Source organism: Pongo pygmaeus, chromosome 2 (genome assembly GCF_028885625.2).
Source record: "Pongo pygmaeus isolate AG05252 chromosome 2, NHGRI_mPonPyg2-v2.0_pri, whole genome shotgun sequence".
Classification (NCBI taxonomy): domain Eukaryota; kingdom Metazoa; phylum Chordata; class Mammalia; order Primates; family Hominidae; genus Pongo; species Pongo pygmaeus.
Window position 1 is genome coordinate 62,509,273 of NC_085930.1, and position 19,680 is coordinate 62,528,952.

Below are 19,680 nucleotides of genomic sequence, written 5' to 3' on the forward strand. Positions count from 1 at the left end.
TTAAGATGGATTCTTCTCACACTAAATTTCCAGTAAATAAGGGAAAAGTGATCTGTTTCTTCCAACCTATGTCATGGAACAGACTGAAATTTAAGAGAGATTTCCTGTGCTACCACAAGGGAAGTTGCATGTCCATTGTTTTCTTCTTATTAAACATATTTTTCAGTAGGATTTTGTTACAATTCGTTGTATATAATGAATGCAGAGGTTAAGTCCTAACTAACCTCAGGGTGTCCAAGAGCACAAATTCTTCTTTTCATAGTCTAATGTAAGCCAAAATGATAAAAAAAGAATATTTCACATTATTATTACAAGCAATTTGGCATAATGAGTAAAATGTGTTCCTGCCTTTATCAATGATTCCCAAAATATGCTTTCAGAATAGTAAGTTTAATTTATCCAAAAAGAGATGCATTTAAACAAGTTTTTTAAGTGTTAATGATTCTATACTACAAACTTGTGTGTTACTTACAAAGTTTATCTTCAACCTGTGATTAACACAGATGGTTGGGAGAAAGTTCCAACCCAGGAGATTATCTTTCAGTTACTAAAGTTTAAGAAAACTATTGGCAATGGTTTTCATTGAAGAATAACAAGTCTGAAATTTACTTTCACATTATGAACTTGTAACACATTTGAACTAGGGCTACTATTTAAGGAAGTGAATGTACCTGGTAAAGAGTTTTAAAAAGCAAGTCTCCCTCCCATCCACCTATGTCTCCAACTCCTCCTCACAAAGGCAGTCACTGTTACCTATATATACACAAAAGGAAGGGGAAGAGTATATGTGCATATATTCTAAAGTAATTTTAAAGAACAATCACATCTCTTTTTAAAATAATACTCAAATCAAACCAACGGATAGCTGTGTACTTAAAAAATAAAAAACTAGCACACTTCCAAAGAGATTTAACTATCTTCTCTGGGTAGCATATTTTGCTCTCTCAGGTCTACATGGTCAACAATTTATTACTGTCGTTATTTTTTAAATTTAAATGGCATCACTATCTTGAAAGCATTTCAGAATTATACATATTTCTAAATTAGTTTCTCTATTTTTAGCCTATTATTTCCCAAAGTATTTGAATAGGGAGGTCATTCTCTATTCCTTATTCATTCCCACTACATCAACAATACATGACATTGATCTTACTGGGGTCTTATTTCTTTTTTTTTTTTTTTTTTTTTTTTTTGAGACGGAGTGTCGCTCTGTCGCCCAGGCTGGAGTGCAGTGGCAGGATCTCTGCTCACTGCAAGCTCTGCCTCCTGGGTTGACGCCATTCTCCTGCCTCAGCCTCCCCAGTAGCTGGGACTACAGGTGCCCGCCACCACGCCCGGCTAATTTTTTTTTTTTGTATTTTTAGTAGAGATGGGGTGTCACCGTGTTAGCCAGGATGGTCTCGATCTCCTGACCTCATGATCCGCCCGCCTCGGCCTCCCAAAGTGCTGGGATTACAGGCGTGAGCCACTGTGCCCGGCCTTACTGGGGTCTTATTTCATGTAACAGAAGAACACCATCAATCTTCCTATTCTGGTTTTGTAAAATACCAAAATGTTTGATCTCCTATAATGTTGGACATTTGAGTATTCAAGTTCTAGAAAGCAGACAGACATATGCATAGTAGCAATTAGAATGCTACCTGATTTAAGCCTCCTAAAAGTGGGTTAATGATTAACAAGGAGATATTACATTTAACTGTTAGTAAAATAGAAATGCAAAACATTACATTTCCAAGTATGAAGTTTGTCAATGTCTAGAGTAACTTAGAGAAAATTAATTACATAAAAAGCATAAGAAGGAAAGGTATGTCCTTCCATTATTTGAAAACATGCATCCAGTACTGACTCTACCTATGCATTCAGGACTGTTAATTACATATAATTCTATACTACTTCACTGTACCCACCTAGTGCTTATCATTAAGAGGGTTCAACATACCTTTTAAAAACTGTGGTAAAATATACATAAGATTTACCAGTTTAGTCATCAAAATACTTTTAAACAACCCTAATTAACCTACTCAAGATGGAAATAAGAGATCTCTATTTACTTTTAAAAAGATATCACAGAAAGATTAAGTCAGTCATGTATCATAGGCCATAAACCCAAAAGAAATCAGGTAGAAATTCAAAGGAAACTACTTCTGAAAAAAACAACAGGTTTTATTAAAAATTCAAATTCTGGCTAACATTTCTCCACTTCTTTTTTTTTTTTTTGAGACGGAGTCTCGCTCTGCAGCCCAGGCTGGAGTGCAGTGGCGCGATCTCGGCTCACTGCAAGCTCCTCCTCCTGGGTTCATGCCATTCTCCTGCCTCAGCCTCCCAAGTAGCTGGGACTACAGGCGCCTGCAACCACGCCCGGCTAATTTTTTGTATTTTTAGTAGAGACGGGGTTTCACCATGTTATCCAGGATGGTCTCGATCTCCTGACCTCGTGATCTACCTGCCTCAGCCTTCCAAAGTGCTGGGATTACAGGCGTGAGTCACCATGCCCGGTTCTCCACTTCTTAATTTTCTTTTATTGATAACAAACTGATACCAAGTGACAGGACACTATGAGATGTGGAAATGGCAAGGGTAGCATTTTTAGACTAAAATATTTCCAACTGCTTTATAAGTCTGGATTAAATAATTTCAATAAAATCAACAGAACTGGGAAAAGATGCCACAAACCTATTTCTCAGCTATTAATCTCTTCACAGGCCAACCCAAGACATATTGGTAGGATTTTTACCTTCATGTTTTTTCACCATATGAAAAATGTAAAGATAGCAAAAGAAAGCTCTCAAATAGAACAGGAAGAAAATAAGGTATGACTGAAAAAGAATCGTCACTGATTTACTGTAATTTCAATGATTTTTAATATAGAAAGTGGGTGCTGTGAGGCTACCTCTACCCTAAAGTAAGTAAGTCTCGCATGAAAACATGAAAATGAATGTGAACTCCAAACTGAGCTAACTATTCAGATCCATATCTGGAAAATTAAAGTTTGAGTTACTATCTTAGAACAATCTGTATGTCATTTATCTTTCATGTTAGAATGGTCAGAAAATAAATGTTCATATTTGCTTACATATGCACAAACGGTGCGATAAATAAGAAACTGGTTACCTACAGAGATAGGGGTATGAACTACACGAAATGACACAGCCAGAAGCTAAGATATTAGTTATGTAATTTAAAATTTTGAACTGTGAAAATAATTACCATTCAAAAGTAAAATAAAAGGGTATAATATTTTACTGAGATAATATTTACAATTTTTCTCAAAGCTCCCCTACCCTTTATCATACTTTAGAAAAAACTGATTTTCTGCTACCCATAAAAGATTTTAGGGAATAGTTTCCTCTGATCAGAGTGCAGGCCAGAGTAATTTAAGAAGGATTTTCTAAAGAATGTCTAACTCATGGTATTTCATCCTTAAACATTATTATAGAAACTCAAGAGTAAATTTTTCTCCTTAATAGAAGTTCTTTAAAAGGCAGTGCAATTTAAAGTTTCACAACTGCATGCAGGTAAGTTTCAACTTACATCTAATTACTCCATATTTAATATGGCTTTATTAAATCAATGATCTTACTCAAATCAACACCTCTCTGGCCAAAGAAAACAAATTTAATTATGGGAAATATTTTATCAAGTTTGACTGCTAAGTTCAAACTCTATTGGACACATACTTCAGCTCTATAGGAAAGGGCTGCTCTAAGGAAGTTACCCAAGTTACACAAGTTTGTTTATTGTTTTCTATCGTAGATAAACATAGAAAAACATCGGAGACCATGATAGAGAGAATGATTGACACGCCATAAATTTTTTTTTTTTTTTTTTTGAGACGGAGTCTCGCGCTGTCGCCCAGGCTGGAGTGCAGTGGTGCAATCTTGGCTCACTGCAAGCTCCGCCTCCCGGGTTCACACCATTCTCCTGCCTCAGCCTCCCGAGTAGGTGGGACTACAAGCACCTGCCACCACGTCCGGCTAATTTTTTGTATTTTTAGTAGAGATGGGGTTTCACCGTGTTAGCCAGGATGGTCTCAATCTCCTGACCTCGTGATCTACCCATCTTGGCCTCCCAAAGTGCTGGGATTACAGGCATGAGCCACCACGCCTGGCCAGACACGCCAGAAATTTAGGGAGGCAGTTGGTATGGGGAAACAGAATGGGTTTGCTTGTTAGACCTACATTTGACTCGACTTCCTGTTGATCTTGCCCAAATGACTTAACTTCTCTGAAACTCAGTTTCTTTTAATGATAAAAAACAAGCTGATACTATCTAACTCAAGAATTAAATGAAATATCCACATTGACAGGTTCTAGACTATTTTGGATGGCTCACGCAGGAGACATGGGGCAGGAAGAAAAAGGTTTCCTTAATAAGTATTTTTGAAGTCACATGTAAGATAACTATAAAGGAAGAAAATGATCTAAAATGGCAAGGAAAATTGAGAACTTTTCTGCGAATCACATAACTGAGATCCAGTCAAAGAGAATAGGTGAGCATCTTTCTTAAAATGGAATGTTTTTTACTTCACCTAAATCTTAATTTACTTCCTTTTTTCTTAACTCAGATGTGAACATCTACCAGCCTACAACAACCATTTGAATATTCTAAGGAAAATAACCAGTGTAAGTAAGCATGACTATCAACCTTAATATAAAAAGCATCTAAAGTGGGTATTAGGCTTAAAATTACTGCAAACGTTTATATCTTCTTTCAGAAAATTTCCAAGAGAAATTAAAGAAATTTAAAGATGGTCACATCAGTACTTTCTTTTTGTTAAAATAAGAAATTGTTTTTAAAATTCAGATCTTAAGACAACTCTACTCCTGTGGAAAATTACTTATTAGCAAAAATGCTTGTTACTAAAGTCGGAAACATCTGAAATTGCTGCAGTTCAAGTGTGTGTATATATATATGTATATATATGTATACGTATATATGTGTATATATACGTATGTGTATATATATGTGTGTATATATATATGTATATATATATGAAAAAACAATTTCATTTTGAGTGCTCAATATGTGCCAGAAATACCATAAACTGGGGTATGGCAGGTCCCTGGCTCTCAGGTAACCTATGGATTTAGCTGAAAAGACAAATAGAGGCACGATGCATTTGCTGATTTTCTTTTTCTTTTTTTTTTTTTTAAGACGGAGTCTCACTCTGTCACCCAGGCTGGAGTGCAGTGGCACGATCTCAGCTCACTGCAGCCTCTGCCTCCTGGGTTCAAGCGATTCTCCTGCATCAGCCTCCCAAGTAGCTGGGACCACAGGCACGCACCACCATGCCTGGTTTATTTTTATATTTTTAGTAGAGATGAGGTTTCACTATGTTGACCACGCTGATCCATTTGCTAAGTTTGTCTTTTAAACTCACTAACATAACTATTCGGTTTCTCCTTCATATTTAAGTACCTTACAGACTGAAATAATTAAAAATATTTTTTCAGTTCATTACTCTGATAGAACAATAAATTTGATAGACAACAAATTTCCTTAGATTTGGTCTAGATCATCCATTATAGGATCCATAAATCACATTCAAATGAGCAATAAGGGTACCAGTAATGCAAAAAGGCTACATCTTTGAGTGTTTTTATGTAATGTACCTAAAGAGAGGATGCATCCCATTCCTTCAAAAGTGTACTTTTTGTAAATCATATACATAGTATAGAGTGAAGAGGGTAAAGTTTAAAAAATATTGGGAGAGAAGTATTGGCAGCAAAATATCCATAATATAGTTACCTTCTAATTAGAAAATTATCACCTGGCTCTCAACTATCAGACACTCTTATGCAGGAATGTCACTACCCTGATAATCTACCCATCTGCTTTTTAAATGTACTATATATATGAAAATACAAGCGCTGGAGGACATTGAAAGAGCAACAAAAATGATTCTTTTTATTGTGTAAGAGAAATGTGGAGGCCTTCAAACACACACACACACACACACACACACACACACACACACACAATGGAGCAGGGGGGAAGGGAGCAAGTTAAATATATTTTAATACTCCTAAAAATCCCGTTAGCCTTAGAAGTCCCAAGAAAAGCTATGCATATGTGACACAGGGATGGAAGCAAGCACTCTGCTCATTTCTGCATCAGTGCACACACTCTACACTGGGGTCACCTGTGAGGGAACTAAAGGTTTTCCCTGAAAATCACAACACATTTCAGGATCTAACAATTCTGATTAACAGCCAAGGCAGTGAAGAATGCCTACAGATTTACTATTTGTTTAAGCTTCTGTATTCAGGGAATGAACTGTGACACAACTGAGCCACCAACTGCTACATTTTTTAAATGGAGCTTTTAAAGAACACAATGGGTTTTGAAATAAAGCTCAACTCTTACCACACCTCTTTCCATATTAGTTTCTGCACTAAATGACTGGGTCAAGGAGGGCTGGCTACAGGCAGAGTGGATTTCATAAATCACCATCTCCTCTCAAATGAGTGCTTCACCTTTTTACTATTTTAAGTATGATTTTCTCAGGTTAAAAAAAACTTTTCCCCAAAAGCTGCACACATGGAACCTGATTTTCAGTCAGAACTCTGTAAAAACTGCTTTGTGAGCCTCTCTGTAACTGCTTTTCATATACTTCATTAAGTATTCAAGTTTCTCAACACAACCACTCATTTTAACATTTTTGTGCAAGTCTTGCTCATTGAACTATTTTGTGGTAGTTTTTCTCAGTTTAATAGTGAAATGTATGAAAGCACTGATTCCACAGAGAAGAAGGCTTTCTCCTCTTGGTCCATAAGCTGATAGATTAATTGCTTATTAAATATACACTTTCAACCCACAATTATCTCTTTCACACACACCCTTCTGGAAATTCTATCTCAGGAGCAAACTACAACTTTGCCCAAATTCAGATGACAGCTGCAGTTTTAGGGGAACACAATCTGGGGTTGCCAGTGCAGTCAGCCTTCAAGCTTTGTGCCTGTCAGATAAAAGAACAAAAGGCAGTGCTTCCTCCCTCAGCCCCTCCTTAGCGCTGGAGGACGGCAGGCTTGACAGAACAGTTCCAGAGAAAAAGGAACCATGCTGAAGCAAGTGAGAGTTTCCCCTCCACAAACATACAAAACTACCAACCCACCTTGGATAGCTGCCTCCTGAGGCTAAAGCGCTGAACCATGATCACCCAGAGGATCTTCAGACAAAGCAATCCACGAAGGGTTTTTTAAATAACAGCTTCTTGGGAAAGTCGGTAGCAGAACATTTTGAAGACTGCCAGAGAAGTGCAAAGAATTTCCCTGGGAGTCTTAGCAAACTTGGAAAGCCTTCATTGTTCTATCAAGAGATACTGCAAAACCTACGTGGGAGAGGGCAGGGCGGGTGGGGCAGTAATCCTGAAGCCGCTGCGCCCAGTGCCAAGCTCTTCTAGCACTTCCTGTGAGTCAGCTGTGAGGGGTCCAGACACAAGGACCACCCCTTCCCTTTCCACCAGACCAGTAGGCGAGGATGCCGCTGTGGTGCTACCTGAAACTCCAGGGGACAGACCTGATGTTCCGGTCCCTGTGGGAGGAGGAGTGGTGTGCTGGGGTCAGACAGCATCTGCTCCAAGTAGGAGACGGGCAACTGCACCAATTCCTCCCCTCTTCCAGCCCTCCCGGCGGCAGAGAGTGTCCACTGCAGACAGCAACGCACCCTTCTCTACCGCCACCTTAGGTAATCCTTTAAGGTGAGGCAGTGTGAAAAAAAGGAGGTGGTGAAAAGCAAGCCCCTGGCTGTACCAGCTCCCTGCTCAAGAAGGAAACTCCTCCCAGCTGGGCTCAGCAGCTGTGCGGCTTTGTCTAGCATAATTGGCCAAGTCTTTCCTCTTATTCACAGGGAGGGGTCCTGCCTCAGGAAGGAATGTCAGGTGCTGAGAGGCATACTCCGACGGTGACTTCAACTTGTGCCAAAGTTAAACACATTAAAGTGGCCTCCTGAGGTAATTGCCCTCTCTTGTTGGAATAAAGTAATTTTTAAAAATCTACACACAAAACAAAAGGAACAGCTCAGAGTGAATCAATGCAGGTAAAGAGGTATGAAAAATAACCATAAGAGCAGTTCCAAAGATAAAAATATTCCCACCTTTGCCACTCTTCCTCTGTTTGGGTCTGCTTCCGGACAACCACTGTGAGGATAACATTTCATTTAATGAAACTTTCCAGTCTATGTGCTCCTCTTGGAATTGTTCATTACTTCTGAATGAATGTAGTACTGATTAGGGCAGAACTCATTTGTATATTTTTTCCCCTGTTCCAGTGTCTCTCAATTTCCTGTGAGCAAAGTTACGTCATATGCTACATTTAAAGCCTTTGTTGGAATGAACCTACTATGTGCAGTCACTATGTTAGGCAGTTCACATTTATTATCCTATTGATTTCTCAAAACAACCCTATAAAATTTGTATTACAATAATCCTCCCTTACCTACAGTTTGTTCCCACAGTCAACTGCAATCCAAAAATATTTAAATGGAAAATTCCAAAAAAACAATTCATTCAGAAGTTTTAAATTGCATGCTGTTCTGAGTAGCATGATAAAATCTCATGCCATCCTACCTGGGATGTGAATCATCCCTTTGTCCAGCATATCCAGCCCTGGCTACCACCCGCTAGTCATTGAGTAAGCGATTTGGTCATCAGATCAACTGTTGCAGTATGGTAATGTTGTATTCAAATAACCCTTATTTTACTTAATAATGATCACAAAGCACAAGAGGAGTGGTGCTGGCCTATTGTTATAATTGTTCTATTTTATTGTTACCGTTAACATCTTACTATGCCTAATTTCTGAATTAAACTGTATCACAGATATGTGTATAGGAAAAAACACAGTACAGTCGTAACCCACATGACATTTCAGTTAACAACGAGCCGCATATATGACAGTGGTCCCATAAGATTATAATACTGTATTTTTATTATACCTTTTCTATGTTTAGCTATGTTTAGATACACTAATACATACCATTGTATTAAAATTGCCTACAGTATTTAGTACAGTAACATGCTATACAGGTTTGTAGTCTAGGAGCAACAGGCTATACCATATAGCCGAGGTGTGTAGTAGGTTATGCTATCTAGATTTATGTAAGGACACTCTACGATGTTCTCACAATGATGAAATCACCTAACAATGCATTTCTCAGAAGGTATCCCATTGTTAAATGACACGTGATTGTATATATAGGGTTCAGTACTATCTTCAGTTTCAGGCATCCACTGGGGGTCATGGAACATATCTCCTGTGGATAAGGGAAGACTACTGTAGTATCCCAACTCTTCAAATAAGTAGTAATTTCTCTCTCTAAAATCTCAAAATGGCCAGGTTCAGTGGCTCATACCTGTAATCCCAATGCTTTGGGAGGCTAAGACAGGAGGATCACTTGACACCAGGAGTTCAAGACCAGCCTGGGCAACAAAGGTAGACCCTGTCTCTACAAAAAATAGAATAAAAAAATTAGCTAGGTTTGGTAGCATGTGCTACCTAACTACTACTCAGGAGTCCTAACTACTTGGGAGACTGAGGTGGCAGGATAGCCTGAGTCCAGGAATTTGATGCTGCAGTGAGGCATGATGCTCCAGTCTGTGCAACAGAGTGAGATCCTATCTCTAAAAATAAAAACTAAATAAAACGTCAATATTATTTTGAGAAAATCGTAGTGTTTGTAACTTTTTTCTTCAGGTAAGAAACACAAAAAAATGAATTTGAAAAGACAGGTTTCTATGCAATGATTATTCTCAACTATGCTCATATCATACACTATCAGTATCCAATTATCACCAAATAGGATCTAAAATTTTACCTAAAAAATAACACACATAGGCCAGGCGTGGTGGCTCACGCCTGTAATCCCAGCACTTTGGGAGGCTGAGGTGGGTGGATCACAAGGTCAGGAGATCGAGACCATCCTGGCTAACACGGTGAAACCCCATCTCTACTAAAAATACAAAAAATTAGCCGGGTGTGGTGGCAGGCACCTGTAGTCCCAGCTACTCAGGAGGCTGAGGCAGGAGAACGGCATGAACCCGGGAGGCGGAGCTTGCAGTGAGCCAAGATCACGCCACCGCACTCCAGCCTGGGCGACAGAGCGACACTCCGTCTCTAACAAACAAACAAAAAAACATGTATTTCATAATATCTCAGGAAGAGCAGAGAAGATGCATCAAATTCAAACAAATAATAGGCTGCCAAGTCTCCAAAAAAAAAAAAATTACCTAACCAAAGTGTATATATAAAACGTTTAGGCTGGGCATGTGTGCTTATGCCTGTAATCCCTGCACTTTGGGAGGCCGAGGCAGGCAGATTGCTTGAGCTCAGAAATTCGAGAGTAGCCTGGGCAACATGGTGAAACACCGTCTCTACAAAAAACCCACAAAAAATTAGCTGGGCATGGTGGCATGAGTAGGTGGTCCCAGCTACTCAGGAGGCTGGAGTGGGAGGATCAGTCAAGTATGGGAGGCGGAAGCTGCAGTGAGCCAAGATCATGCCACTGCACTCCAGCCTGGGCGACAGAGAGACCCTGTCTCAAAACAAAACAAACAAACAAATCTTTTACTCTTAAAAACCTTAAGCAAAAAGAAGGTTGAACATATCTAAGTGTATTTTTTGTAAACTTCCAAAGCTAAAAAGCTTTTAGATGAACACCTATAACCAAAAGTAAAGACTCCTTCATACCAAGGTTCAGAGAACACAATATAACCTAACATTTAAGCTGTTTAAATTTAATTCCAAGTGGAAAGTAGGTTGACAGAGCACCCGAGCTGTGTGCCTTTTTTTTTTTTTTTTTTTGAGACGAAGTCTCGCTCTTGTCCCCCAGGCTGGAGTGCAATGGCACGGTCTCAGCTCACTGCAACCTCTGCCTCCTGGGTTCAAGCAATTCTCCTGCCTCAGCCTCCCGAGTAGCTGGGATTACAGGCGCCTGCCACCATGCCCAGCTAATTTTTGTATGTTTAGTAGACACGGGGTTTCACCATGTTGGTCAGGCTGGTTTCGAACTCCTGACCTCAGGTGATCCGCCCGCTCAGCCTCCCAAAGTGCTGGGATTATAGGCATGAGCCACCATGCCCGGCCGCCTTTTTGGTTTTTGAATGGTAAGAGTACCAGTACCTCCATTTTTCTCGCAGAGATAGTGAAACAGTATTCTGAAATTATCTCCTAGGAATGTAAGAAGGATTCTTGAAATACTGATGTGGAAATAATGAAGTGCCTTACAGAATGACACACTGTCTTAAACACACAGTGTTTCTGATTGATACAAGCAACTAGAATCCCAAATCATTACTAAAAGATTCTTTCTATCAAAAAAAAAAAAAAAGGAAAGGAGACAGGGGTGTGAAACAAGTGGTAAGTGAAACTTAATTTCCCTCACTAACAAGGCAACCTGCTTTCAGCCTAAAGAAGTGCTCAGAATGTTTTCTACTAATGAAATGGAAACATAAATAGTAACAAAATTCAGTAATTTCTCCATTCTAAATTGCACAGACTTGTTAACTATTTTCCTACAAACTGCCCAAATGGGAATAGCTCATTAACAAATAACAAAGTAATAGTCTCTCTCTTTCAGAAATTATTATTCTTTTAGTTACTGTCTACATTTAAAGCAAGGAGAGAAGAAATCTATTTTCAAAATGTTTAGGCAACAATGCTGCCAGTTTTAGGGTTTTCTGTGGCATTCTAGGCCCCTTAAATGAGATTCTTTTGGCAATCCCACAATAAATAACAATACAGATAGCATATTTTATTATATCCACCTGAAGAACAGATTAAGTAATTTATGTAGTTATTTACAAAAGCCCATGCAACTGTCAATATAAATAACCATGAAAGTAGAGGAATTTGTTAGGTAGTAAGAAGTTAAAAGATGTTAGTGATCAAAAATTTGAGTACCATATACAATTCCTTAACTTGTGAGGGTTGATTTAAAGGGCAGCTAACCTTGCCAAATAAGGTCTTTATTTGGATGACTTGGACATGGCTCTTTGAAAATGCTAAATTAAGCCTGATTCCTTCTATATTAGCAATGTTTTGGGCTCCACATTTCTTTTTCCTAAAAAAACTCATATCATGCGTTACCTGCAGTAAATGCATGAAAGGAAGAAAAGACGGTAAGAAGGGAGCAGCAGAAAGTAGTTTCAAGAGGCTATTTGGCCCAGTTCCTTGTATCCAACTAACCCAAGGTTGTTGCCTATTCTGTAATGGTATTTTTCAGAGATGGCATTTCCATATGCTCCTCTATCCTCTCTTAGCAAGGTTATGATCAAGATGTTAATTTTCCTAACATGTCCTTACTTTAAAAACATTTTCTGGGGCTGGGCACGGTGGCTCACGCCTGTAGTCCCAGCACTTTGGGAGGCCGAGGCGGGCGGATCACAAGATCAGGAGATCGAGACCATCCTGGCTAAAATGGTGAAACCTCATCTCTACTAAAAATACAAAAAAATTGGCCAGGCGTGGTGGTGGGTGCCTGTGGTCCCAGCTGCTCGGGAGGCTGAGGCAAGAGAATGGCATGAACCCGGGAGGCGGAGCTTGCAGCGAGCTGAGATCATGCCACTGCACTCTAGCCTGGGTGACAGAGCGAGACTCTGTCTCAGAAACATTTTCTATTAGATTCCCTGTGAAGATGTCTTGAAATTTCATACCTATACACAAATTTATTTTGTGTATATGTGTATGTACATAAACACATTCACTGTTAAATATATATACACACACTCACAGCCATAAACATATAAAGATATAAAACATCTATGTCCATATCAAGATATAGAATATTTGCTGCCCCAGAAGGTTCCTAATGTCTTCATTGCTGTTTCCCCAATAGGTAACTGTAATTGACTTCTATCATAAATTAACTTTGCTTGTTTTTGTATTTCATATAAAGGAATCTTGTGTGTGGTTTATTTTGCTCATCATGTGTTTGCAATCCATCCATGTAGTTGTGTGTAACAGTTCTTTATTATTACTTTATAGTATATGCCAGTGTATGAATAATGCCACAATTTATCCATTCTACTTTTGGATCTATGCTGTATCTATTTTTTCTCTATTATAAATCTGCTATAAAATTATCACAGATTGTTTTGGAGCTCATATAGCATATTTTTCTTGGGTATATATAGCCTAAAAATGGAAATCCTAAAGGACAGAGTAAGATTTACATTTTAGCAGGTATTATTAAACGGTTTTCACTGTGGTTGTACTAGTTTACACTCTTACAATAATGTATGGAAGTTCCAGTTGCTCTACATCCTTGCCAACTCTTGATTTTTTTTTTTTTAATTGGATTCATTCTGGTAGAGGTGTCATGGCATCTCATTGTGGTCTTGTATATCTTCCTAGGAAGTTACTTAGAACTTTAATTTTTAATCTTTAGACAAAGCTATTTTTAAAATCTCTAAGTTCCTTCTGTCGCTTTTCTCATTTTCTATATATCCCTCCATCTGAGTATTCATATAACACTACTCTCCTTGACAATTTAACATTATTCTCCAAGTAGTCATATTTTGCTATTTAACCTTTCAGCATGGCTCTCTAAATATACAGCCATTCATTCCATTACTATTATGTGCCTACTAAGCATCAGACATGATTATTTTTCACTATGTTGCAAAGAACACGTAGCAAATTATACAAATGATATAGTTACAAGGTATTTCATGTGCTGATATGTTTTCCCTCTCCGCACATCTCACACTACTTTCTTTTTTTTTTTTTTTTGAGACGGAGTCTCACTTGCCCAGGCTGGAGTGCAGTGGCGCGATCTCGGCTCACTGCAAGCTCCGCCTCCCAGGTTCATGCCATTCTCCTGCCTCAGCCTCCAGAGCAGCAGGGACAACAGGCGCCCGCCACCATGCCCAGCTGATTTTTTGTATTTTTAGTAGAGACAGAGTTTTACCGTGTTAGCCAGGATGGTCTCAATCTCCTGACCTTGGGATCCGCCTGCCTTGGCCTCCCAAAGTGCTAGGATTACAGGCGTGAGCCACCATGCCCGGCCTAGTTTGGTTTTTTTTAATCCAACCAGTATCATACTACCCATATTATCTATGACCTCCTTTTTTTAAAAAATCCAACAATTTACTCAGAAATTTTTGTCAGTACATATATCCTACATTATTTTAACTGCCACACAGTACTCTACAGTATAAACAGAACAATTTACTTAGCCATTCTCTTGATGACCATTTAGGTTACTTCCACATTTCTGCCAGTACACGCCTGTTTTTGTTTTTTTTGTTTGTTTGTTTTTGTTTTCCCGAGACGGAGTCTTGCCCTGTCACCCAGGCTGGAATGCAGTGGCACAATCTCGGGTCACTGCAACCTCTGCCTCCCAGGTTAAAGCAATTCTCTTGCTTCAGCCTCCTGAGTAGCTGGGATTACAGGCATGTACCACGCCTGGCTAATTTTTGTATTTTGTTGGCCAGGCTGGCCTCAAACTCCTGACCTTGTGACCCACCCACCTTGGCCTCCAAAAGTTGCTGGGATTACAGGCGTGAACCACCGCGCCCGGCCCATGCCTGTTTTTGCATTTGTGAGTTGTTCTCTAGGGTAGATGCTAACATATGATCCTACACTCAAGATCTGGCCCAAATTCATTTTCTCTAGAAGCAAGATCAGTCCACTTCATGTCGTTTCTACTTCTTAACTCACAGCAGTTTCTGGACAACTGATCATATACAGTGACAGTTCTTGTACATTTATATGTTCTATATGGCTCCTGTACCAAGTAGTGTTATTTAGTGTTTCCGGCATCAGAGATTTCAAGTTAAAATGAGCACTTTGAAGGATTGCATCTTATACTTTATGTATCTCAACTGTACACTACCTTACATAGAGCAGACATTTAATAAATATTTGTGAATGCCAGGAAAATCTTAAGACAATACATAGTCTTGTCTTGGGATTAATATGTAACTATTCTATTACCTTATTTCTACACTCCAACATAAGATTGCATAAACTCTAAAGTTGGGTTATCAATGCTTTGAATTTTTCTGTTTGTAGACATGGGCCTCACAAAGGACAAAAACAAATGTCTTACTCAAGTCCAAAATATTACACCTATGATTCCCTTTTATTTACACATTGTACAAAAACAAATAAATTATCTGGCAACATTTATACTTCAAAAAGTGATACTTGAAAGTATACTATCAACAAGATGGTGAACTAGGAAACACAGGCCTTCTTTCCCCCAGAGATATTGAGTTTAAAACAATATGTAAACTACAATACCACTGTAAGAACTATAGAGACCACTGTAGTCCCAGCTACTTGGAAGGCTGAGGCAGGAGGATCACTTGATCCCAGAAATTTGGGGTTACAGTGAGCTATGATAGTGCCACTGCACTCCAGCCTGGGTGACAGAGTGAAACCCCATCTCTTAAAAAACAAAACTATAGAGACTAGCTGTGAAGCAATAGCACCTAGGCCATTGTAACCAAGACAGTATTCCTGTGAAAGGAGGAGGAAAACTTGTGGCATGTCACACACCGGTTTGTGCCCCTCTCTCCCTACACGGCATAGCATAGAGCAACCATGAGGAATCTCTAATAAGATTCAGGACACACTATTCCAATTTATGCCACCTTGGCATTTGACAAAACTGTACAAAGAGGAAAGTCTCCCTAATCTTCTGTTTTAGTCCACTTTGTGTTGCTATAACAGAATACCAAAGACTGGGTAATTTAAAAAGAAATTTATTTACAGTTCTGGAGGTTGGGAAATCCAAGGTTGATGGGCTCACTACTGATGAGGGACTTCTTGCTCCAACATCCCATGGCAAAAGACATAAGGGCAAGAGAGCATACACAAGAGTGAGAGAAAGGAGCCGAATTCTTTAATCAGGAACCCACTCCCATGGTAATGTCATTAATCCATTCACGAGGGCAGAGCCCTCATGACATAATCATGTTTTAAAGGTCCTACCCTCTCAACACACAAAATGAAACATTATTCACCCTTAAAAAGAAAGAAAATTCTATTACATGCAACAACATGAATGAACCTTGAGGACATTAGGCTAAATGAAATAAGCCAATCACAAAAAGACAAATACCTTATGATTCCACTTATATGAGGTATCTAGTGAAACTCAAAGAAATAAAAGCAGAACAGAGAGTGAGGGGAGGGTAGAAGGAAAGGAAGAGTTACTATTTAATGGGTTTAGAGTTTCAGGCTTGAAAGATGAAAAAGTTTTGGAAATCTGTTTCATGATAACATCAATACACTTAACACTATAGCACTGTATACTTCAATGTGGTTCAGATGGTACATTTGTTATGTGTTTTTACCACAATAAAAAAAGCGATACTAATTGCATTTCTATTTTCATGTATGCCCTTTGATTTGGCACTCTGAATTTTGTTTCCTTAAACCTCGCTTTCCTTTTCTTGCCTTTAAGCATGGAATTCAACAGATGACTTTTTCCAGAAAAGTTTTGACACCTCAATACAAGGCTTTAAAGACCCAGAACACAAACAAACACAAAAGGCTTACTGCCAAGAATCCTTATAAATGAACAAATATCTACTCTTTTGATTTCTTTTTAATACCTTATTACTCATAATCACACAATGTTAAAAAATAATTATTTTAAAATATAATTAAGAAATACAATTTCTTAGTTCTCGTCTAAATTCCATCTCTCATACTTAGCATCTTAAAAAGGACAATAATTACATTAAAATAATTAGAACACTAAATGAAATAATTATATGTCTAAGGTTTTGTTCTCAAGTGGTATTCCTTGCAATCATTTGCAATGCCCAGAGCACGCTGAACATGAATATTACCTTAGTCAGAGAAACAAACAACTCTTCTCTTATAGACTACAAAAACATCTATAGCAGTGAAAAATGAGAACACTGGTAAAAATAAAAGCCCCAAAGATCACACGAATGGTTAGCAAACCAAGCAACAAGGGAAAGTTGTTTAGAATTAAGTCTTCCTATTAAGAGACCATTTTAGCCTTATAAAATGTCATTCTTTATCTTTGGTAATACTTCTTGCCTTAAAGTCTAACTCGCCTGATGGAAAATATAATACCATGCAAATACTAACCAAAAGAAAGATGATATAACATAATCACATTTTTTGTGCTATTCTTTGAGTGGTTACCCTGCAAATTATATCATACGTTCTTAACTTACAGTCCACCTTAGCCAAATCCAAATAATACAAGGCCTTTAAAACAATTTACCTCCATTAGGCCTCCCCTGACCCCTTTGGCTATTGTTGTTGCATATTTTATTTTTACAATGTTTTAAACCCCAGGACAGTTTTATTATCATTTTGAAGTTCAACTACTAACCTAAGGAAACACATAGGAAAATTATACACAGAGTAAACAAAATTAAGTAATACTATTTTGGCTAAATTGAAATTTGCTGAAATCCTATAGAGGTCCATAGCTTGTCAGCCAGGTATTTGGAGAGTATGTGGTAGTATTCAAATTTGTGGGCACTGTATATCTAATTGTCACATCAAGGAATTTACAGCCTTCAGCCTCAGTAGCATAGAGCTCATAGCACACCACAGGAACCCTAATGCAGCTCTAGGACCTACTGGCTGTACTCAATGGGGACCTCAACTCTCCCCCTTACTTGATATGAAAAATCCCCATTTTACCTCACCCTTTTCTCCTACCAGAATGTTTCCAAGAATGCTACAGAATGAATTCCTATATTGGACAGGAGAATCTTTTAACTAAACTGTTATGGTACTTCATTATGGTGCATCATATAAAATCAGCACTTTTGTGAGCCAAAAACTGCTCCAATATTTGCAATTCCACATGGTTCAAAGTAATATTTAAATATAAGACATACTAAAAACCAGGCTGGAGTTATATACCTTAAGCCAGGTTTCCTTCACCATATTAAAATTAAGCCTTAATATTGAAAGTCATCTTTTTTTTTTTTTTTTTTGGAGACAGGGTGTTGCTCTGTCACCCAGGTTGGAGTACAGTGATACAATCTCAGTTCTCTGCAGCCTCAACCTCCTGGGCTCAGGAAATCCTCCCACTTCAGCCTCCCAAGTAGCTGAGATCGTGGGCACAGGCCACCAAGCCTGGCTATTGTTTCGTATTTTTGTAGAGATAGGGTTTTGCCATGTTGCCCAGGCTGGTATCGAACTCCTGGGCTCAAACAATCTGCCTACCTTGGCCTCCCAAAAGTGCTGGGATTACAGGTGTGAGCCATTGCACCTGGTCACATTTAAAAGATTATTCTGTCTGTGACACTGTAGACCAATGAAAAGGAAAGATTTTAATCCAGGTTAATCATTTTGTTCAGCACATACACAGTCTGTTGAAATATAGGGAACTACTGTTTTGAAGTAGAGAAGACAAAGACTAGAATCCGTTTGTTTCTAATTATAACAATTAAAAGAACATTTCTGGCTGGACTGGGTGGCCCACTCCTGTAATCCCAATACTTTGGGAGGCTGAGGCAGGAGGATTGCTTGAGGTTAGGAGTTTGAGACCAGACTGGGCCACATAGCGAGACTCCATCTCTACAAAAAAACAATAAAAATAATAGCTGGGTGTGGTGGCACCCTGTAGTCCCAGCCATTTGGGAGGCTGAGGTGAGAACTGCTTGAGCCCAGGAGTTTAAGACTGTAGCAACTATGATCTCACCACTGCACTCCAGCCTGGGCCACAGAGTAAGACCCTGTCTCTTCAAAAACAAACAAACAAACAAACAAACAAACAAACGAAAAACCCAAAAAACAATTATATAGCAAAATCACTTTGGTAGCTACTTTCTGTCTCAAATTCTGTTTACTCAATAACAAAACGTAAGTAACGTAAGTGTCATTTTCTTTTAATTGGCCTACAGTGTCATAGAAGTGAGATTCCTAGTGATTTATTTAGGGACAAAGAAGAGTTTAGTGGGCAAGACTGTATCAAAACCCCTTAAAGTTCTATTCTAATACAAGTTTGGGAAGCATGGATTAAACGTGGAGGGTTGAACAGAGTTATCTTGGCTCTCTACTAAAATTGAATAATAAAAGGCATAAACCTACACAGGCAAAGAGAACTGGAGAGGAGGCAGCAATAGATAAAAGATTCCAATAAAATTATGAAAGGTGAAAAACAGATCATCATTCTGAGGACAGAGAGACTAAGCCAACAGATGAGAATTTCAGTCCTCTTCCACCTCGTCTTAAGGAACACAGGCACCCAGACTAATTACCACCACCATCATCCACCCATTTCCAAAGGCAAAGGTTTGAACAATTTCTCAGGGAAAACTGGAGAAAAGACCTATAGATACTGATAACTGAAGGGCCTTGCAATAAACTAGTCTCTGTCCTCACAGGGTTTCCCATACAATTTTAATGCCTCTCTCAAATAGGAGAAGGAAGCCATGGTTGACCAGCCACTTGAGAAAAGTCTTTAACATAAAAGACAGAAACTAAAACACCTAGTGGAGAAGAAACTCAGAAGACAGACATATTACAAGAAGCAAAAGAAAATATCCTCAGAGACAAAAGAAAACAAATATATAAAACAAGAAAAGCATGCTACAAAAAAGCAGCATTCATAGACAAGAAAAAGAAGCACTCAGGAAATTAAAAACATAATACCAGAAATAAAATATTTAGTGAAAGGATTGGAAAATAAACTTTAAGGAAATCTACCAGAAATTAGAACAAAAGACAGAAAATA

General features: G+C 38.5%; 1 protein-coding gene across 19 annotated transcripts in view; it reads right to left on the reverse strand.

Moving 5' to 3' along the window:
• Positions 1-19,680, reverse strand: part of TMCC1 (transmembrane and coiled-coil domain family 1) — a 244,635-nt gene that overhangs the window by 137,544 nt on the left and 87,411 nt on the right. Inside the window, exon 1 of one of the 19 annotated variants that reach the window (XM_054482219.2) lies at positions 7,115-7,775. The exons of the other annotated variants lie outside the window; for them this stretch is intronic. Within the exon in view, the coding sequence (XP_054338194.1) occupies positions 7,115-7,153 (39 nt within the window). The 5' untranslated portion in view covers positions 7,154-7,775. Of the gene's footprint in view, positions 1-7,114; positions 7,776-19,680 lie in introns of those variants that run through there. 19 annotated transcript variants of the gene reach the window in all.